This window comes from Oryx dammah, unplaced genomic scaffold, assembly GCF_014754425.2.
Source record: "Oryx dammah isolate SB20612 unplaced genomic scaffold, SCBI_Odam_1.1 HiC_scaffold_28, whole genome shotgun sequence".
Taxonomy (NCBI): Eukaryota; Metazoa; Chordata; class Mammalia; order Artiodactyla; family Bovidae; genus Oryx; species Oryx dammah.
The window spans coordinates 97,198,219-97,220,792 of NW_024070212.1; the positions used below are offsets into that span (position 1 = coordinate 97,198,219).

At 51.5% G+C, this 22,574-nt stretch overlaps 1 protein-coding gene across 1 annotated transcript; it reads right to left on the reverse strand.

Annotated features, from left to right (window-relative positions):
• Positions 1-1,414: 1,414 nt before the first annotated feature.
• On the reverse strand, positions 1,415-22,211 carry LOC120856190 (cytochrome P450 4B1). The gene is made up of 12 exons (XM_040231240.1): positions 21,978-22,211; positions 9,329-9,470; positions 9,106-9,150; positions 8,419-8,546; positions 7,476-7,600; positions 7,043-7,194; positions 6,782-6,888; positions 5,329-5,519; positions 3,460-3,593; positions 2,640-2,704; positions 2,457-2,539; positions 1,415-2,072 (listed from the first exon to the last, which is right to left on the reverse strand). Exons 1-12 carry the CDS (start codon positions 22,155-22,157, stop codon positions 1,889-1,891), a joined length of 1,536 nt encoding a protein of 511 aa, XP_040087174.1. The 5' UTR covers positions 22,158-22,211; the 3' UTR covers positions 1,415-1,888.
• Positions 22,212-22,574: the final 363 nt, after the last annotated feature.

The window sequence follows — 22,574 nt, forward strand, 5'->3', positions numbered from 1 at the left end:
GGCGACAGGAACTTTTTCTTCTATGTGGCCAGCCATGAACATGAGTTGTGATCACAGGATTTTACAGGGGCTGAAGAGAAGACTAAGAGACCCGGCTTGTTCCAGGCAGTAGGAAAGACCCCAGTTGCATCCATACTCCTACATACATCTGCCAGGAGTATGGATACAACTGGGGTTGTACATATCATATACATGTATCAACTGGGGTTGTACACAGACAGACATCCCTGTGCAACCTCAACTATATGTGCCCCTTACACACTCCACACTCTGCTCACACACATGCGCACAAACCCTGGATCCTATGAGGCAGCAGGATCTCTTTGGAGAGCTGGTAGGATTAAGTGGAATTCAGCTTTGGTGCCCACTGGTCCCCCAGCTCCCCTCTCACAGGGACCCTCCCCATTCCTTCTGACTCCAGAGCTCTCACAGGCATGTGCCCTCAGAGAGAGATGCAATTCCACCCATGAAGTCTTAGTCAAAAGAGGGCAGAGTCAGGTTCCTTCCCTTAGTGTTTAAGCAGGATAACAGCTTCTTCCAGTCCTGCCTCACTAGCCTCCTGACAATCCAGGGATCAGAGGAGTAGTCAACTCTTAGACTTGAGTTCCACCCATGGGTCAGAGATGGATGGTATGCTGAGCTCTGCTCCCCAGGGATGCCTACTGAAACCATTTCTTCACTCGTGCAGAGAAAGTTCTGTCCAGGGCCAGGACAGAGGGGAAAGTGGGTGGCATGGGAGACACTCTGGTGAGGCCTCAGCATCCCAGCCTCAGGTGAGCAAGGAGATCTGAGTCTTGACAAGGCTTTGTAGGAGTGAGCTTGAGGCCCAAGGCCCGACTCCCAAGGCTGTGACCTTCTTCTCAGAGGGCACGCATCAGCAGCAGGAAGGATGTGTCTCCAGGTGGTCTATCCCCAAGGCAATATAAAGACATCCCCAAGTCCCAGGGCTAGAATTCCCCCTCTCTCACCTCTCCCCTAGAGCCCAGTTCCCTTCCTTCCACACCTGTCCAGTTCCTGCATTGAAGCCCACTAATGGCTTTAGACTCGAACCCTAGAGGTGTATATGCCCCCAGCCATCAGGCAGGGACTACTTTGGGAAGAGCACTAATTCCCCACGTGGCCCCAGCCTGAGTCCTTCTCTAAAAGTCCCTCTTTGCACCCTCATACCTCACCCTGCCTTAAAGCCTGATTCAAGCACCATCTCTTCCAGGAAGCCACCCTTTAATGTCACCCTTCCACCTCCCCCAGCCAAAACTCACATGCCCAGGGCACCAGGTAACAGTGACACAGATGCTGATAATGGCAGGAGTGCCCCAGAGACCCATCTCAGAAGGGGCAGAATTTATACCCATGAAACCATAGTCCATATTCCTCGACCTCAACAGTGGTTACCAAGGAGTTTTCTCTAAAAATGCATTCTTATGTGTTTTTGACTTAAGCAGTTTTTCCTTATGTCTGTTATATTCCAGACACATACATACAAAGTTAAACAAAGAAACAGATCTTGGTGAAGGGGGCAAGCCCCGAAAGCCATCTGTATATTGTGTGGAGTGGATGAGTGTCTGGTCATAACCACCAATCCCAAGGCACAGATTCCATGTGAATGCTATGTAAATTTCAGAAAGATGGACAATTACGGGAGGTCAATAAATAATCTAGAAGCAAGTAGTCATTCAGCATGTTTGTTAAATGAATGAGTGAGCTCTGGAACATGTGTGCAGTAAGCATTTACAGACATACATGTTTACATGGTATTGCCTATTCTGCTTCTAGTCCATAAGCCTACAGAAGACAGGGGAACACAGCTACTCTACAGCTCAGCTTGGAGAGGGCAGCGTCCAGGAAGAGGCCACAGGTTGGGCTGTCTGGGGCTCTCATCTCAGCAGAGCTACTTCTCAGAACCCGGTCCCACCGGCTTCAGATGGAGGTGGATGCCATTCTTGGAGCGCAGGACCAGTTGGGGCATCTGGATGGGTAGCTTTGAGGGATCCGGGGAAAACTCAAAACGGAGCAAGCAGAGGGCTGTGACCACCTTTACCTCGTTCATAGCAAACTGCTGGCCAATGCAGTTCCTGCAATGAGCAGCACAAAATGACATCAGGCTATGAGATGTCCAGAGTGATGAAAACTAGCACTCTAAGTGTCCAACAGAAATCAGTCACTATGTACGGATGAATCGTTGACTGACTGATTGGCCTGGGCTTCAGAAACAGATCTCGGGGGCATAGTGAGGGTCCCAGACTAGGTAGGTTCATACTGTGGGTTGTGACTTAGGGGTCTCTTTTGGAATGGCTCACCCACCCCACCTGCCAAAGACAAGAGTATGCTAATGGAAGGAAGAGGGTCCCTCGAACTTCCCTCACATCAGGGTCACTGCACACCCAGAGTTCCCCCAAAGGATGTTCTATGACATCCTCCATCCTCACCTCTGGACAGGGACATTGGGCTCTACTTACCTGGGCCCAGCAGAGAAGGGAATGAAGGCAAAGCTGTGGCGTCCGGCCACATTCTCAGGAGAAAAGCGCAAGGGGTCGAAGACCTGATGGGACAGGGCTTGCTTGAATATCTGCCAGGTCCCAGGGCAGGCTGACCCCACGGAAGCCCACCCCCTCTGAACTCCAAGCCCAGGGATGGCATACCTCAGGGTCAGTCCACACTGTACTATTCCTATGGAGGGCATAGATGTGCAGAGAAATCAGGCTGCCTGTGGGCAGAGCAGAAAACTGGTGAGCAGACAGTCCTGGGACAGCCAGGCCCACCTCCTCACAGGGTCAGAACTCCCTAAGTGGTGCCCCTAACTGAGCACAAGTCCCTCCCTGAGCACTGCCAGGGACAGAAAGTTCATACCCACCCTCAGCACATCAAAGTGTGTTGGTCAACAGCACACCTACTGTCCACAGCCCCGGCAGCAGCTGTAGCACCTGATACAGACATGTGTAGAATGGAAAAGGAAACGAGGACCGCACCTACCCCACCACGAGGACAGGCAAGGACTATCACCCACTTTCTGCTTCCCACTAACTGACTCTCAAGGAAGGAGTCATTCATAACTACCATTCACTGGGCGCTTACTATGTGTCAGATCGAGAGTCGAACGCTCCTTACAAAGCCCCCACACACAGTTGCACAGCTTGTACATTGCACCGCATCATAGTCTAAGTGAATGATGCCTCCTGAAGCTGTTCAGGGAGGGCACAATCTGCTTGGTGGTACACGACAGCCCTGAGGAACACTGCCTCTTTAACCCTGACCACAGCCCTCTACGGCAGGGACCCTTCTCGCCCCCAGTTCACAGGAGACAGAGCAGAGGTGTAGATGTTGGTGGATTTACCCACACATTGTGGAGCTAGGACTTTGATGCTGGCCAAACACAAAGCCTGGTTTCTTCCCCTCTGGTACAGGGGTAGAGAGAGCACCCCCAGGGACTCTGGCTTCACCCCGAAATCTACCCCATCCCACCTGCAGGTAGAGAGCGACCATCCACAAAGTTGACAGGCTTGCTGAGCTGGCGGTACACCTGGGGCACGGGCGGGTACAGGCGGAAGCTCTCCTTGATGCACATGGTCAGGTAGGTCATCTCCGCCAGATCGTCCCTGCCAGCAACACAAGCAGGCGTTTGTGGCCTGGGGGGCAGCACAGTCCTGCAGGAAGGCAGGCCCAGCCAGAATCCCCACTTCACTGCCACCACACATCAGGGAGTCAGAGGGACGCAAGTGCTCCAGTGTCCAGGCCAGACACGAAGTGGACACACAAACGCAGGGGCCTGGCTCCACTTTTCTCCATCCCTCCCTCATCTTCACTGCTAGGAAGGGAAAGCACAGGACCCTAGGGGTGTATGCGCTCCTGGCTGTCAAAGGCAAGGTCACTCTTTCAGTGCCCCCCAGAAACCCCACGAGGGACAGTTCTTTAGGTTCTGCTTCATTCCCCATGGAGCTGGAATGGCAAGGGGTAGGGGCTGACATACATTAGTCAAATGAAGTAATAAATGTCAAACAATAACGAGTTTGGAGGGGGTGAGTAACTACATATAGATAGATAGATGGATAGATAGATAGACAGATGGATAGATATTTCCATTTTGCCACTAGGAAGTTCAGACCTCAAATGTGCTCCAGCTATAACGACTGTGCAACAGCTTACTACAGAGCCCCAAACTCTAGGGTTTATTCCCCCGGTCCTCATTTTTCATTTGTGTTCTACATTTAAGTTGCTTCAAGATTGAGATGGAATAAAATGAAAATTAAATAAATGTTTCAATTCCCTGCCTCCAGGCTGTGTTCACACTGTTCCCCAACCCAGAGCACCCAGTTCTCCCCTTTCGCCTTTCTGAGCTTCACACATCTCTTTAGAAAGCCAGCTTGGGCCCACCCCTTTTGACGCCTCTGTTCTGAACATGGGGCTGCTCAATCTTACCCCACTATGTGGTTTTCTCTAGCTTTGTGGTTCTGCAAGAGTTTGTCCTTTTAAAAACTCCCCCAGGTCAGTACTGGCCACTCACCCTCATCCCCCACACTCCTAACAGCATCTGGCCCCTGGCTGGATACCCTAGGAGGTTTCCAACCTCTGACCAGCAAAACCACATCCTTCAAATCCCAGACTCTGGAATTCTAAGTCAGTCTCCCTCAGTGAGTCTAAAGTTTCTTCCCTCAGCTGAACATTTTCTGTGGCCCCTGCTGTGTCCTATCCCTAGGCTGGAGGTAACACAGGAGACTAGAGAGAAAGGTGACAGGACTCGAAAGCCCAAGGGGCAGAGGCAGGGAGAGGTGGGGCAGAGGGCACATGCAGGAAGGGGGCCAGTCAAAATTGCCAAAAATCATTCTCCAGAGAGAGGTCAGCATCAATCAGTGTCGTGATAGTGAGCTCAAACTTGCATGAAGAAACAAAATAGTTGTAAGTTTCTAAGTGATGAAGTTTGGGCGACAGCCTTTTCTCCTTCATCAGAAGAGTCTAGAGGCTACACATGCCCATCTAAAAGCAGGTGGGCGGGAATCAGCTCTTCCTGCTACCCCAGCTCTGTTCATCCTCAGTGTTCAAATCCTTTCCAAAGCCCCCTGATCTATCTGGGAACCCAGAAGGGTTGTCAGGTTCTGCCACCAGAGAGAGCCAACATAAAAGTCAGCCTCTTGACCACCTTTACAAGACACGTCTGAAAATGGTCTGCGGTGAGAGAAAGGGCTCAGGGCTGTGTCCACGCATAGCTTCCCCCCAAAAGCCACAGCTCTGGAGGGGAAAATGACAAGGGCTAACTGCCCTCTCCTGGTTTCCAGGATGGCCCTGTAGGTGCAGCTCTTCCTGGGACAGACTGGGCTCACCAGCAGCCTCACTCACCACTTCAAAGAGTCCCGGTCCCCAAGAATCTCTTGAATCTCTTCCCGACAACGACGCTGGTGCTCGGGGTACAGGGACATGCAGTAGAGAACCCATGAGATGGCGCTGGTGGTGGTGTCATGGCCTGCGAACATGAATGTATTCACCTCGGCCCGGAGGTCTTCATCCGATAGCTTGATGCCTTCTTCATCCTGAGTCAGGAAAGCACAATGGGACAGCCCAAGGCATGTGAGGTAGGTTCCAACAAGGCCTCACAAGAGTAGCTGTCAAATGAAGGTCTGGGAGAGGGAGGGAAATTCCTTTTCAGACTAGGGGTTCGGAGCATCCCCTTGATTCCTATCTGTTCCCCCAAGGCCAGCTTGGAGGACTCCTACTCCAGGAAGCCTTCTTTGATCCCTCTGGCCAAATGACTTGTGACTTTACCCAGTCCTATCAATTTGGCTCCCCTGACACACACAGTCCCTTCTGGAGGAGGAAGAGGTCTTTGTCAACATCTACCTCCTGTCCCTGCCACCTGACTGTGAGAGTCAGGAGGCCAGGGCTAGGGCTTTCTCAGCATCTGCATCCCTAGCTTGAGAACTAACCCAGAGTAGGGCTCAGTGAGTTTGTGGAGTGAAAGGACCAACTGAATGAGTGAATAAATGAATGTTGCTGCGGGTGCTCAGTCACTTCAGTCATGTCCAACTCTGTGCGACCCTGTGGACTCTAGCCCCACCCAGGCTCCTCTGTCCATGAGATTCTCCAGGCAAGGGTACTGTAATGGGTTGCCATGACCTCCTCGAATGAATGAATGAGTAATGTATAAAGTCTAAGGTTTTAGGTTGCTAAGATTCTTCAGAGTCTTCGAAGGCTGGAATTGGTCTTCTGTTTCATGTAGACCCAGCCTCCCTGCCACTACGTCTCTCCCCAGCACCACACCAGTCACCTTCCCACCTCTGAGCCTTTGCTGATGTATACCACTGGACAAGGGCTTCCCAGGTAGCTCAGCTGGTACAGAATCTGCCTGCAACGCAGGACACTCCAGTTCAGTTCCTGGGTCAAGAAGATCCCCTGGAGAAAGGATAGGCTACCCACTCCAGTATTCTTGGGCTTCCCTGGTGGCACAGACAATAAAGAATCCACCCGCAATGCTGAAGATCTGGGTTCAAGCCCTGGGTTGGGAAGATCCCCTGGAGGAGGCCATGGCAACCCACTCTAGTATTGTTGTCTGGAGAATCCCCCATGGACAGAGGAACCTGGCGGGCTACAGTTCACGGGGTTGCAAAGAGTCAGACACAGCTGGGCGACAGAGCACAGCACAGCACCACAGGACAAGAAACAGGTCATATTTGCTGGGGAATGAGGGAAAGATGCTTAACAGCCCCGCTGCTGTCCAGGGAGCCCTGTCTCAGGAGGACAGTCTGAAGACCCATCAAGGACACATTCTTAGCAAGGTGGGTGACTGCGCACTCACCCGAGCCCCCAGGAGAATGTCCAGGAAGTCCAGGTGCCTCTTGCTCTGTATCTTCTCCCGCTCTTTCTCATCCTGGAGGGCTGCTTTCCGTTCCCTGATGACCTGGTCTGGGCCGGGAGCACAGGGTGTCACTGCCTGGGGCCCCACCCTCTGCCCAAAAGGGGAACAGAGGTCCTGCAATGGGAGGGGCCCCCCAGGGGCCAGGAGGAGCTAGACCAGAACCTAGGCCTCCTGTGGGCGGGCGGTGCAGGAAAGGCCTACCTGTGTGGTCATGGGCCACCTGGCAGGCCCGCAGGAAGCGGCGGCCGTGCGGGGTGAGAAAGTAGATGAAGTCATTGTGGTACTGGAAGGAATCGATACGCTGCTGCATTAGCAGTGTGAGCTCGCTGACCGCCAGGTAGTAGTTGCTGTCTCTGCACAGTGGAGGGAGGGAGAGATGCTGAGGCCTCGACCTGCAGCAGAGCCCCCCGAGCGAGTGGAATCCAGCTCCAAGCACTGCGCTCTCTGCCCGTCCTCTCCCCACCATCAAGCCTCCCATGTGAGCCGTGGGAAAGGCCCGGCTCCACCTGAGCTGGGGCTCCCTAGAGCAGGACGCCCCTCTCCTCTCAGACCAGGGCCCAGGAGTCCTGTCACCTCATACACCCTCTGAGCCAACCTGGGTGGAGACTGTGGTCAGCCCCGAGGGCCCCCTGACCTGTCATTCAGGCCGCTGGTTCCTTTGCCAAAGGTGCACTTCATGAGCGAGTCCAGAGCCATGTGGCCCACATCGCTGAAGATGTCAAAGCTCTTTTGCTCACGAGCCTTTTTCTCCCACTTGTCCTAGAGCCCAGAGATGGAAGGTGATGTAGGGGAGGGGGCCCACCAGGCTAGATGTCCCACCCTACCTGCAGGACCCACCACTGTCCTCCCCACATGCACTCCGGGTCCCTGGCCTGGCCTCCATTCTGCTGTTATGGGTGGGGAGTCGGGGGTGGTTCAGGCTCAGAGGGCAGAACCCGCAGGCAGCCTCACCCAGCACACAGAGCCAGGGCAGCTCTGTATGAGCGAAGAGGAGGGCCAAAGGTGGTAAGCTCCCCAGCACAGTCTGTGTGCGTCAGGCCTGCAGTGATCCTGGCGGGTGGGGAGGGGGTAGTCTCTTGCAAGAAGAAAGACTAGCCCAGGTAACCTCAGGGATTATCTAGCTATAAGGCTCTGAGCTGAATTCTTGACCCCTGACTCCCAGCATCAATTTTAGAGTTACTTTTGACATTATTTCAGGCAGTTGTGCTAGGCCAAGGATGAGGAGACAATTTTTAGATATGAAAGGTCTTCCTAATATTCTCAATACAGGCAGCCCTCCAGTCTGCTACAGTAGGAGCTTTCCTGGGGTCTTGCAGAGGCCCTTTGATGTGGGAAGAGGGAGTGCTGGTCTCCCAGTGGAGACAAAAGCTGGGCTGTCGGGCAGCTTGGAGCCTCAGCACGTTGTCAGCACACAGCCAGCAGTAGGTATCAGGCAGAGCAAGGCTTACACTGCTGCTGCAGGCAGAACAGGGCCTCGGGCCTCAGCAGTTCTCCTCACTGCCCTCTCCCAGGAAAACCTGGGGGCGGGGGTCTGGCCCTGCAGCACAGCCTCCAGGAGCCTGGCACAGGGAGCTCACCAGCATGACACGTGCGGACTCGGCAAACACAGCCACGTAGGGCTTCAGCACATCATAGTGGAAGCCAGGTGTGAGCAGCTTGCGATGCTGGAACCACTTAGGCCCTTGGAGAACCAGCAAGCCTTTCCCTGGGGAAGGCATGGGAGAGAGACGGCTGGTCAGTTCACACAATCCTGCCCCACCCCCAGCAACCTGGGATCAAGCACATACCACCCCGCCTAACCCCACTCCCATCCTCCTGATCTGCCTGGCATCCAAACCCAGGTCTGCCTTTCAGGCACCCAGCCCTGCAGCCTCTGGTGACACCAGCCTGGGTCCTCTCCTTCCACACTCCTTTCCACAGGCCCTTGCCCCAGCCAGCACCACCAATAAAACCTCTTCAGATCACCTGTAGTGCCACCTCCTCCAGGAAGCTGTTCATCACATTAAAACATTGCCCAGAGCCTTTGCCCTGCCTGCTCAGGGAAGAGGACACCCTGGCAGGACAAGTTGCCTGAGCTCCACCTCTCAGGCAGCCTGGAGTTCTCCTGCCTCCTCCTTTCCTACTGAGCTTAGGGTGGCAACTTGGGGCCAGGTGGTCTGGTGGATGTAGTAACCATAAAAGTGGACACTGGGCAAGGAGGGATCAGGCAGGGAAGGCTCCTGGTCACCCAGTACCAAGGACAGGGAGGGCAAGTGCCTACTCACCAATCCACTGGAGGAAGAAGTCATACAAATCTGGGGCCTTCGGGTCTATAAGAGAAAGAGAAGCTTGGTCAAACGGGGACTAGGGGATTCCTGGAGGATGTTTGGTGATGAATAGGGTGAGGACCTGCCCAGACTTAGGGTGCAGGCCCAGGACCCCTCCCCCCACATGGCACCCTGAGCCCTCTGCTCTCAGGAAGCTCCAACTTCTTCCAGGAATCCTCACCTCCTCGACTGTATACAGCTTTGGCATATTCAGGATCATAGATGTTCAGGAAGCCAAGAAATTGTCCAAGCCAGAGTTGGTGAGCGTAAGGGAACTGGTGAGTCCAGGACACCACCTTGTCCAAACTCCCAGTCTGCTGGATCTGAAAGAGCAACAGAAGGCCAGGCCACTCAGGAACCCAGCATCACCAGCCAGGCCAGCAGGGAAGAGAGGAGGTTTCCCGGGAAGGTGCAGGGAGCACCCCTCCCTCCTCCTGCAGCCCTTCCCTCCCAGCCAGTCACAGTCCTACACATCTCTGGGCCCAGTCCTCTCTCCAGCCCCAGAGCCACTGCTCTAAGTCCAGGCCACGCTTTATTGCCCCTGGGTGAGCACGGCAACCCAAACTGGCCAACTTACATCCATCTGGTTCCTGCCACCAACCTATCTCCACTGCAGCCAAAAAGAGGTTTCTTTCAGCATCAAAGTTTTCATTAGAAAGAGAACTCCAGCTTGTTGTTCGATACACCTCAAAATCACCTCGATTCCACCCCTAAATCATGGGGCACTTTTTTTATATATAATTGAGGATGTACTATGTGCAGAGCACTGTCTAGATGTCTCAAGGGCATGAGATAAACACAGTCCTTCCCATTCACTCTAGGTGGGGAAGAGTAATAATAAACAACAAAGTGAAATGACTGCAGACAGTACTAACAAGGAAATAAGCACAGCGCTGGGAGAGAGTTAACAGGGAGACCCTGCTGAGATAGAGTGACCCAGGATGGACTCTTGTTGGCGAGGACATTCAAGGTCAAACTGAAGGATGATACTGGAGCTGACCATGTGAAGAGTAAGGGAAGAGCACTCTAAGGCAGAGGGAGCAGCAAGCAGGGTCTAGAGTAGGGAAAAGTATGGTGTCTCCCAGGAGCTGCCACTAGGTGGGGCAGTGGCTGGAGACGAGGCTGCAGAGACCAACTTTGGAGGTTTTTCTAGCCACATCTACTCACCTAGAGCTGCCTTATGTAAGTGGGGTATATGATAAATACCTTTCCAAGACTTGCCTTTTTTATTTAAGATATTTGATGGTTCAGACAGTAAAGCATCTGCCTACAATGCAGGAGACCCGGGGTCGATCCCTGGGTCGGAAAGATCCTTTGGAGAAGGAAATGGCACCCCACTCCAGTACTCTTGCCTGGAAAATCCCATGGATGGAGGAGCGGGATAGGCTACAGTCCATGGGGTCGCAAAGAGTCAGACACGACTGAACAACTTCACCTTTTTCACAGTGTTTCCAACAACTGCCTAGTATTCCATTTCAGGGGCATACCATTATGTATTTATCCATTTCCCCCTATTTTGAAGGAGGCTTTTAGAAGTACACTTTAAACTCTCCAGTGGCCTGCCCATGGGTTAGCACCATAGTTCCGGAGACAGTATAGTAACAACTAATCTTCATTAAGCACCTGCTGTGGGCCAGGCCTTCTTCTAAGCACCTTATATCTTGACTCATTGCATCCTCAAAACCATTCTTCCCATTTCAGGGAAAAGTGAAGTCGTTCAGTCGTGTCCAACTCTTTGTGACCCCATGGACCGTATCCCACCAGGCTACTCTGTCCATGGGATTTTCCAGGCAAGAATACTGGGGTGGGTTGCCATTTTCTTCTCCAGGGGATCTTCCCAACCCAGGGATCGAATCCAGGTCTCCCACACTTCAGGCAGACACTTTACCCTCTGAGCCACCAGGGAAGGAAGAGGAGCCTGAGTGCAGAGATCTGAGGTTGCTTCCCAAGAACTCCCAGCAATCTTTGGAGCCTGACAGACCTGGGTTTGAATATTGATTTCCCCTATTTTTCAGATGTGTGAACTCGGGCAATTCACTGTGACATTAATGAACACACAAGGCAGGCATGTCATTAGTTGAGGTCATGTGGATCCTGGGCAAGGGAAGCCCTCGACTGACTAGAAGTTTCCTCTCCTTCAAACCTTCCCTCCCATTCCCAATATCTTCTTCCAAGCCTCATCCCTGCATCTCCTGCACACATCCTCCTCCTCAGTGCCCCTAAATTGCAATAAAGAGTGTGGTCTGAACATGCCCTGAGATACTTCCAACTGTGGGAAAAGCATTCACCAAACCTTGTCTCCTGTTACAAGGTAAACTGACCCTTGTGTTACACTCTCCAACCCATTCCCCTGGAAACTTGACAACTGTAGAATATCAACTGTGTTGCTAGGCAACATAGCTATGGCCAAATGAACCCTGGGAGGTAAATAACATCTGGACTGGGAAGAACCATGAACACCTGCTGAGAGCACCATGCTTTGGGCTTCTCTGAGTGTGGTGACTCTGGTAATGTGCATGACCTTGCAGGACCCTTGGGACTGCTAGTGGACACAGGGATTCGGCGGGACTTGGAGATTCAAAAACAAGCTTGACCCACATCCAGGATGAGGAGCTTATCTCCCTGCCTTTGGCCGGCCCCTGAGGAGCAGATAGTGGCTAATGGCTATGCGGAGGTTGTGAGGAATGCCTGATGCTGCCTTGCTGGCTGGCTGCCCATATCCTTGGAGGAGACAGATGCTAACTGTGCCTCTGATAGCCTTGTGAGTCTGAGTGCTTGAAACCAAGTTGACCTCTTGGGGTGTGGCATCATCTCTGCACATTTGTTATATACCATTCCTCGCTCTTCATATATCCTCTACCCAAGAGAGCCCATTGATGTTCTGTCTGTACCTTGGCATCCAGCCTCAATGACCTCTCCAGAGACCTCTCTAACCTTCCACCAGCTGACATCTCTGCCTCCTCTGGACCTCTCTAGCCCTACCAGGGCCTTACCCATATTCTGCCTTGTGCTATAATTGCTTTTATCTAAGACTCCAAAAATTTAATAAAACTAACATTTGACATTCACTGAACATTTGATGTGTTCAGATACTGAGCTAATACTACATGCAAATTCTTTTATTTAACTCTCAGAAAATTCTATAAGATAGGCACCATCATAATTCCTACTTCGGAGTTAAGGACAAGTCAACCATGAGAAGCTTAGTCACACGGCTGGTTAGCGATAGACCTAGAATTCACACCAAGGACCCCTGACCTGACCCCACCTGTGGGCCGTGAGTTTCCCAGAAGCACAGATCATGTGTGGGGCATCCCCAGGTCACTATGGAGCTCAGCAGGGGGCCCTGGATACAGAGTATACTTGATAAACAGTGTGCCAGATGAACAGAATGAAAAAGGAGCTGACAGAGAAGACTAGGAAGGAGGGAGAAAGCATACAAAGCATCTGGCTAGTCTAAACATTGGCCAGAGATAGGCCATCTCATGAAGAACCAGTCCAAGTCTCAGTCAATCTGGGGAGTCAAAGAAGAAAGGCCACCATCAGCACTTCCTGTGTGGTAAACAGTACGGCAGATTTCTTTTTGTTTTCCCAGATGACCCTAGCCTGCCTGCTATATGGCTAAAGTCCAGATTCACTCCTCATTTCCACATTCTTTCTCACAACGTAGGGGATGGGAGGGGACAGATATTATTGTGTATCTCCCGTAAGTCTGCAACTATCGGGAGTGAATTCATAGATCACTTCAGGTACCTAATATAGAACAATTATTCCCGTCTTACAGATGAGAAAACTGAGGCTCAGAGGTGTGAACTGACTTGCATTTTGCTTGTGGGTTAGTAGTGCTCTAACGGGTTCAGTTCAGTTCAGTTCAGTCGCTCAGTCATGTCCGACTCTTGGCGACCCCATGAATCGCAGCACACCAGGCCTCCCTGTCCATCACCAACTCCTGGAGTTCACTCAGACTCACGTCCATCGAGTCGGTGATGCCATCCAGCCATCTCATCCTCTGTCATCCCCTTTCCCTCCCTCCCCCAATCCCTCCCAGCATCAGAGTCTTTTCCAATGAGTCAACTCTTCGCGTGAGTTGGCCAAAGTACTGGAGTTTCAGCTTCAGCATCATTCCTTCCAAAGAAATCCCAGGGCTGATCTCCTTTAGAACTCAGGTTAGAGCCCCACATTCTCTTCCCCATACTGAAATCTGTCAGGGTTGCTGTGTTCAGCTGTATAAACTGTACACTGGACAATCCTAGGGTGTGCCGTTCATGACAAGGCCTGTGCAAGGACTGGACCAGGTTTCCCTCCTTGTAACGTTTCTTTTTACAGTCCTCACCCACTCAATTAATCCATGTTGTATCTTCCAGGAAACAACCTTGAAGAACACAGGACATTTGAAAATTTAGCCCCAGGAATCCTTGTCTAGACCAAGCCGCTTTTCCCAAAGGAGGACTGGGCTTGGCTGCTTTGGCCACCAGCCAATCATCTGTGGTTTTTCTGGGGTTCCTCTCCTTCCAGGCCATCTGTAGGGTCCAGTGTAATCTCTCCATAGAGCCTTTCCCCCTCTGCCTCTGAACTCATTATTCTGAGCTCAACCCAGGGGTGTTGTAAGAATTTCACTGCCCTTGTGAACACAATGTCCAAAAGGTTACAAGTGAGCAACATAATCTCTGCCGATTAGTAAAAGGGAACCTTCCTTCTGGTGTCCCTGACCTCTTTCTTGCTTCCTTCTTGTTTGGTATCCCTGGAAATAATCCTTTCCTCCTGTGTCCCTCTTATTTTTCCATATGTGCTCCTGGGTTTTCCTTGGTGACTTTTTGATCACCAGAAAGGACTGTGCCCTTTCTCTCCATCCCTCTCAAGTTCAATTGACAGGGGACAGGAGAGGCTTAAATCACAAAGCCAGACACAGAATCTCAGGGCTGGAAGGAACCCTTGGCTGATCTGGCTCATCTGTGCCTTATTTTTCTCCTCATTAGCTGTGAGTGTCCCCCTGGCCCACAGCATCCCCACCCAGGATGGGAGATTTGACCTCATGCTGACACGTAGCACACGCACAGCACATACACAGCCTGAGCAAGCCCTGCCTCCCCATGCCCAGATTTCTTCTGCATGCCCCTGATCACCCCTGGAGCCTGGCAGGAGTGAGGATAGCTCTTGGTGCCTGGCCACACTAGTGGAGCGGCAGCCCCATCAAAAGGGCTGGGGCATCCTCTCTCGAGGGCCATGGCTGCCTGGCTAGCTTCTCTGGGTTACATAACTGTACATCTCAGACCAGTCCTCAGATGACCCAAGTTGGGACGCCTACAGGACTCCAAGGTCTAGGCCAGCTTGTTTTTCTCCAAAAGGAAGGAAACAGGAAAAGAACAAGTCATGGAGATAATTCACTGACCCTGGCTCCAGAGCCACACACCACTCGTCCTCACGTTTGCACCCATTGTGGACATCACCAAGAATAAACAGGAGGGGATGGGAAGAGCAGGCATGGGCACCGCTCTCTTCTCTGCCTCCTCAGAACTGGAGGAAGTTTTGCTCTGAGTAGATCTGAAAGAGATCTTAACATTGCCAAACCACAGTCCTTCTTTATAGGTGGGAATGGTACATCCCAAGGACAAAGAGAACCATTCCACAGGAGTTGGGCCGACTGGGATTCTGCAGAGGCACTTCCTACTGCCCCTCTTGTTAATGAGCCTGCCCAATTCGTCAGTCAGTTGAGCCAAATCTCAGAGGGCGAGTGTTCAAGAAACAAGATACCCACTTAGCCAGTCTGCTGCAGCCACAGCTCTCCCACGGGGAACAAACAAATCTGTTCACAAAATGGGGTAGCAGTTCAGAAAAACACATTGTTAAGGAGGGGAGGGGATGGGCTTTCCTCTTCCTCAGCCTGCGGGGCTCCCTTGAGGCAGGTCACGCTGATCTCTGGTTCCCAGGACCCAGAGTTGCCTGGCCCAGCTCCTTCACGATGTGGGAACTTCTACCCCCAGAGCTCAAACATCTCAAGCAACCAAGAACTTACTGCTTTTCAAAATGTAGTAGTCCCAACCATCTTTGGATCATCTTAATTCTTACTTCCCTGGCAGTCCAGCACTTAAGACTCCCCGCTCCCAGTGCAGAGGGCACGGGTTCAATCCCTGGCCAGACAGGGAGCTAGGCCACACAGTGTAGCAAAAAAAAAAAAAAAAAAGATTAAGAAGTTAAATAAAATAAAAATTAAAAAACGCTCCTTAGTCGCTGAACTAAAAGCTGCCAGATTGTGGCCTTCCCCATGAGTTTGCAGTCTGCTCTCTGGGGCTACACAGGCTTCTACTGTCCCTTGGGAGTTGAGGGCCAATTCTCCTGGGTCTGCTCTCCTCCAGTATGGACATTCCTAGATGCCCTTGGGTGCTATAGTCTTCCCCACTCCATGGGCCCTGCCCTGCCCCACACACACACCAGATTCATGAGCACCGGGATGTTTGTGAGCCCCAGGTAGTGTCAAGGACAGCAAATCTGTGTAGTCAAAGCCAGAGGGCTTGGGAGTGCCTGCCAAGAAGAAGCAACAAAAATTGAGATGAGGCAGTGTCCCCGAAAAAAAACATGAAAATCAGTGAGAAGAAAAAAAAAAGACTCAATATACACAAACTCTTTGGAGATTCAACTATGAGGATGAGCAGGGATCCATGGGGAACTTGGAGGAAGGGATCGATGTATGATGCTCCAAGGAGCAGAGAAATGGTTCCCCCCCAACTCTAGAGATGAGTAAGTGACTTTATCCTCCATCTTCCATTTCAGAGACAAGTGCAGAGACAATACTGCACATGTATCTGTGGATGTATGTGAATACATAACACATGGCAGCAACCCCTGGCTCAACAGGAGCTTGGGAGGCTTTGGATGAGGTTGACACAGGTCATCTCGACTCTTTAGTACCACATATTGGCTGGGAAGTATGATGGGCCTTGCCCAATGGCACACAACTCTCAAGTCTAGGTTTTTCAGTCCCACAGCCTGCATACGTTCTGCCTGCAACACCTGTCTCTGTCTTCAGCACCAAAGATGAACTCCAGCACCAGGAATAACCAGGTTGGAGCAGAACACAGGAAGCAATCCAACACCTAAGAAGACAGAAGGGCAGATATCCAAGAGGCACCTGGGAGTCCAGGGGAGTGCAAACATTGGCCTTCACCCTGTGTGAGTGACTTTGCTGCCCGGAGTTGGGTCTCCCAGGGATACACTCACATATTCAACAAATGGGCATGGAGCACCCACTCTCAATGCCAGGCATGGTGCTAGTTCCTGGGGACATTGTGTTAACAGGACAAAGCCCTGCCCTCCCCAAACTTACTTGCCAAGTGGGGAGAAAGAAAATCAACAAGAATCAAATATATCAGGCATACAATTTCAGGTAGTGGCAACTCTTGGAAGAAAAATAAAGCAGAAAAGAGGGCAAGGGTGCTATTGTAGACAGGGGATTAAAGGATCAAAGAAGCACTCTCTCAGGTGACATTTGAGCAGAGATTGGCAGAAATACCTTCTAGAAAGCCTCATATTATTGGCCAGAATCTGTCCCTCTAAAAATTCTTTTTCCTCAACTATCCCTCCACCCCTCTGCTCCTGGTAATGCAGTCTTGCTCTGCTTCAGAGAGAAAAGTAGAACCTATCAGAAAAGAGATCCCTTAAAGTCAGCTATGAGACCTGAAGAACCACTGCCTGTTCCCAACCTTCCCTCCTATTCCAGTGGAGGAGGTATCCAGGGTTTGTCCAAGGCCACTCCCTTTAGATTTCAACCCTCCCCTCGGGTACCTCATCCATCAGTCCCCCTTCTCTTGCCTAACACAGACCCCACCCTCTCTACCAGCTCCTTGCCACTTGGCATTTAAAACATGTTCAAGTCTCTTGCCCTTGACCAAACAAAGCCTCCTTTGGCTCTGCTCCCTCCTCCAGCTAACACCCCATTGCCCTCCTCCCTTCATAACCCAGTTTCTCAAATGAGCTGCCTCCTTGTTTCTGCTTGCTCCTGCCTCGGCCCCCACCTCTCCAGCAGTGATGGGACATGGTCAGCTCCCCTCTCTCTCTTGAGCTCTCTCCTGGTTGTCCTCCTGCCTCTTCTGATGCCCCATCTCAGCAGCTCCTCACTTATCGTTTGTTATTCAAAGACTGAGGCTCCCCAAAATCTAACCTCGGGTCTGCTCCCAAGCTGCACCTTCTCCCTGAAGGCTCTCACCTACTCCCATCGCTTCCTTTGCCATCTACCTGACTGGTTCCTAAATGGACCTCTCATCCCAACTTAGCTTTGTCCTGAGCTCCAGAAACATGACCAGTCATCTCGTGGACATTTCTGCATAACATCCTCCAGGCCCCTCAAACTCATCCTCCAGGCCCCTCAAACTCAGCATTTCCGAATGTGAGTATAGCATGTTTGCCCCCAAAATCTGCCCCTCCTCCCATACCTAGGCATGGAAACACCATCCATGCTGATATCAACCAGAAACAAGGAATGATGCTTTCTCTGAGATTTATGTTAATACTGAGGGAGACGCCCTGTGGCGGCTGCCCCCTCCCTTGCAGATCCACCAAGAGACTTTTAGCTGTTCTGGGGTTGGGGGCTGGTATGGGGAGGAGGGAGGTCCTGCCATGAAACACCCCAAATCCAGAACCTAAGGTTCCCATACCCAGACACTGACAGGTGCTGCCAACCCCTGAGCCCCCACTTCCTGGGTCTCAGATCCCCACATTTCTATAGATCTCCATATTTCTGTAGATAGATTCCTCCAGGTTATATAGCAGTCTTGTGGCTCAGGGGTCCTTTCTCTCTTTAGGTGACTTTGCCAAATTCTGCTCTGAGTCAGCTGTGTTGATGCCACAGTCTAACAAAGCTCCCAGAGCAATCCTATGTCCCCCTTTTTCTTGGTACATGAAGGTAGTCTCCCTGACACATCTCATATGTGGCCCAGGTGAAGGCATCAATGCCTCCTCTCCCCATGCCCACAACACCAAGACAGCCTGCTCTGCCTCTCACTTCCCTCATCCAGCTGGCTCACACCATCAACACTGCCGCAGCCTCCACCCTGCTCTCCCTGCCTCCTATTTAGTCTCTGCCAATCTAGTCTTCACCCAGAAGCTAAAGTTTATCTTTCTACCACCCAAATCTGAGCTCTTCACTCCCTTGCATGAATCCACTCCCTGCTTCCCTGTTGTGCTCACAATAAAGTCTTTGGACCTGGCCTGTGAGGTCCCGTGTGATCTGTCTCCAGCCCCACTCCAGTTTTATTTTCTCCTCTTTGCCCTCACTCTCACCCCTCCAGAAGCACAGAACTACCTATGCAGGCACATATAAGACCTTGAGAAACAAACATCTGTTGAACAAATTAATTTCTTAAACACACAGTACTCTTTCGGGCCTCTCCCTTTGGTATCATCATAGGTATCATCTTCCTCCCTTCCTTTCACACTTTCATGGGCTGCAACGTCCAGATTCTTCTCAGACTCGGCACAGTGACCCCTCCCTGGGCCCTAGGATCTGGAACTGTGTGCTGTGTTATCTCTCTCTTGCAGACTGGGTTCCCCTAGGGCCTGGCTCTAGTCTTGTTTCTTCCTCCTCTGGCCTCAACATAGGGCCAGACCCAGAGTAATTGGTCAGATAATGCTAGCTGCTTGGGAGCAAAGGGACCTTATCTGGATCCTGAAGACTGGGTTGATTTAGGAGGAAGGAAGAAGATGAAGAAAGCAAGTGCTTCCTTGTGTTTTGCAGCAAGAGTCTGCCTATGATGACTGACACATGATGTCTATCTGCCAGCAGTTTGCAGTGTATCTCTGCTTTATCTCTGTTGATCCTCTTCTAACCCAGCAAGGTAAAAAGGCTTTTCTCAATGTGGAGAAAAGGAAGTGGAAGTACAGAGAGGAAGCATGGTGAAGGCCCATGATCAATGTCTGCTGCTGCTGCTGCTAAGTCACTTCAGTCGTGTCCGACTCTGTGCGACCCCATAGACGGCAGCCCACCAGGCTGCCCCGTCCATGTCTACTGAGTGAAAATAAGCCGCATCCCCAGGCCAGCATTCTTCACTAATCCGCACATGGTCAAGGGAACCATCCCAGCAATGAGCAGGACCAGAGAAGAGGGCTTTTAGAGTCCCAGGAGATTGTCTGTCCTGGGCTTGGGGCTGGCATTCTCCTTTGTCTCCTTCCAACACAGATTAGAGCCTCGGGCCCCTCCCAGGGGCCCCAACTTTCAGTCAACAATATGGCTGAGCATCTATTATGTGCTGGGTCTTCTCTGGGCCCCCGCCTCAAGGTGACACATTCTAAGAATTGAGGGGGCTGATGGGTAGAGGACAGACTATAACTGGAGGCCAAGAGGGGAGAAGTGAATCCTGACGGACATCTCTTCCAGCTCCTGGGGCTCTTCCTTTTACTCCCAGTCCTCCTCCTTCCTTTCCTACTTCCATCACCACAAGGCCCAAGAATCAAACATGCAATTACTCTGTACAGACTGATCATGTCCTGGATGAAAAGGCACAAGTCCATTCAGCTGAGAGCAGAGGTGCCAAGCCCTGGAGAAAGGCAGGGGTGTTGGGCCTGCCATGGTTCCCCAGGAAACATTTGTTGTGTCTGAGAGAAACCACCCCTCTGGGCCTTGCCCACTCTTCCTGGCGCCAAGGCCCTTCAGATACTTGTGTGAGAGCCAAGAAGCCAAAGCTAAGTTGTGTTCCAGGTCCTTAATACATTCTCAAGGTGAGGGCAGGAGCATCCAGGGGAAAGACGGCAGACAGCACTGATATGGGGGTCACGGAGCAAGGTCTCTTTCCTAGGAAAGCCCACAGGCTGATGGTAAATCCAGCTTTGTTGGAGGCAAGGAGCAGAAGAGGAGACATGAGAGGAAAGTGATTGAAGGTTTCTCTAAATGCCTATCTTTCCCACATTAGGGTCATACCTCAACCTTCCCATGAAGAGAACGTCCCTGTACTTAATACAGCCCCCCCAGATAAATCCTGATCCCTCCACTTGTCTTCTCCACCATTGTCTCCTCTGTTGATACCCTGCCTCACTCTCCTATGCTCACTGTCTGTTCATCCAGTGATACCTACTCTGGGGAGGCTTGTGCTGTACCCTGAAGGGACAGGGAAGAATCAGACCAGATCTCCATGGTCAAGTGGGAATGATGAACAAGCAAAAAGAAGATGACAACCATACAGGACAAGCACTGAGATACCAAACCTTGGGCTAATGCAAAACACTGGTGAGGCACCCCAGTCCCTAGTAGCCTGGTGGCAGCAAAGGCTCTGGTGTCTGTTTTCTCCCTAGAGAGTAAGCTCTTTGAGAGCAGAGCCTGGGTCTGATTCATCTTCCAGAACTTTCTGTCCTTTTCTGGGTGTGTCTAGGATGCAGGTGTGTTACTAGGCCATCCTAAAGTGAAAGTGAAGTCGCTCAGTCATGTCCATCTCTTTGCGACCCCATGGACTATAGCCTATCAGGCTCCTCCGTCCATGGGATGTTCCAGGCAAGAGTGCTGGAGTGGATTGCCATTTCCTTCTCCAGGGGATCTTCCCGACCCAGGAATCGAACCTGGGTCTCCCGCATTGCAGGCAGACACTTTACCGTCTGAGCTACCAGGGAAGCCCAGGCCATCTTAAGACAGTTATTTGTAGAGACTTATTCTTGCCTGGGCTTCCCCACTGGTTCAGCAGTAAAGAAGCCGCCTGCCAGTGCAGGAGACGCAGGTTCGATCCCTGGATTGGAAAGGTCCCCTGCAGGAGGGCATGTCAACCACTCCAGTATTCTTGCCTGCAAAATCCCATGGACAGAGGAGCCTGGCGGGCTACAGTCCATAGGGTCACAAAGAGTCAGACACAACTGAGCAACTAATCACATTCTTGATCCCGCCCAGAGGTAAGGCTTATCCTGAGTGTCAATCATGAAGGAAAGGTAATTCCCTAGACTCCTGGGAAAAGTTTACTCAGGACGTAGTAGAAATCTAAATTCCTCCCTCAAAACCTTAACCTTTGGCAGCTATACCTACTTTCCCAAGCCTGGCTGCAGATTAAAAGACTTAGGGACGTTTTTAAACTCAGACCCCCTAGCTCCAAAATGTTAGAGTCTTCAGGGTTCAGGGGCCAAGGAATCTGTTTCTCCCGGTTGATTCCAATGCAGCTGTCCCTTTCTGTGTGTTCAGAAACCTCTACTCTAGATCCCCATGGAGGTAGGAACTAAGAGCTCTTCCTGACAATGAGTGCTAAGGGTGCCCACCACCCTGAGATAACTGGGAAGGATGAGTCAGAATCTGAACCCAGGAAGGTGCCTAGCCCCTGACCCAGTTCATAGGCATGGCAGGGAGAACTCCACCTCTGGGAGCATCAATTTTTAAATGGTTCAACAGGTCTCTTAGGTGAGAGCACTTGTCCCTGCCTTCACTTCCGTTTTCTGCCCTAAAAAGGGAAATTTTTACAGTGGACAGAACAAGAGGATACTGGTTAAGCTGAGGATACTGGTTAAGCTCTAAATGAGATTGCCTAGTTGGATCAGACTATCCAGGAAATTTTTTTCCCCAGGTTATCCCTGAGTCCTTAGCAGAGCTCTGTCTGAACCTTGGGCCTCAGAATGATGGGGAGGAGTCTGTGGCCCTTCTGAGTCCCAGCTTTTAAATTCCACCCCCATTCCCCACCCCCACCTGAGGCAAGCTTGGAAAGTGAGAGTGAGGGGGAGACCCATTGGGAAAGATGAATGGGAATCACGGCTCACAGAACCCCATTTCTCTGCCCAAGCATAAGGTCTCTTGCCATGGCCCCCAGCAGGTTAGGCCAGACTCCCAGAGGGAAAGGAGGCTGGTTTCTTTCTCTATCCTCTGCCCAGTCACTTACCTCGAGGGCATGCCCAAAAAGCCAGTGGGTGGGGGGCCCTGAGAATCTGTCCATAGCTCTGGCTAGCATCTGCCTCCGCAGAAGCAGCCGAGTGAGCTTAAGGAAGACTAAGACTGAGACCAGTCCAAAAGCCCAAAGGCTCAGGTGGGAGAGACTCAGGGAGAGCAAAACAGGCACCATGGCTGGAGTCGCAGTCGCCCAGGTTTCTGCCTGCCTCCTACTGCCCTCAAGTTCCCTTATACTATGAGCCCAGGCACCCTGCCAGCTCCCACTCCAGCCACACCCTGCAGTCAGCGACAGCCCAGGCTGGGCTGAGCTCCATAGGCAGAGACAACAGTCCCCAAATGCACAAACAGAGGACCAGGCTGATTTCTACCAAAACTCAAATGAAGAAAACTAGATAGTGGGCTTCAAAGAAACGAGGCAATGGGTTCCTTAGAGGAACAAACAGAAGGCAATTCTTGGCATGATCACTGGCGTAATAATGACTACCTTTTCATGTAAGCTACCTTGGATGCTTCAGATACTTGTCACACACTCTCATTTAACCTAAACAAGGTCAGAAAAGTTTGTACACACAAGTTTCTGTTATAATCT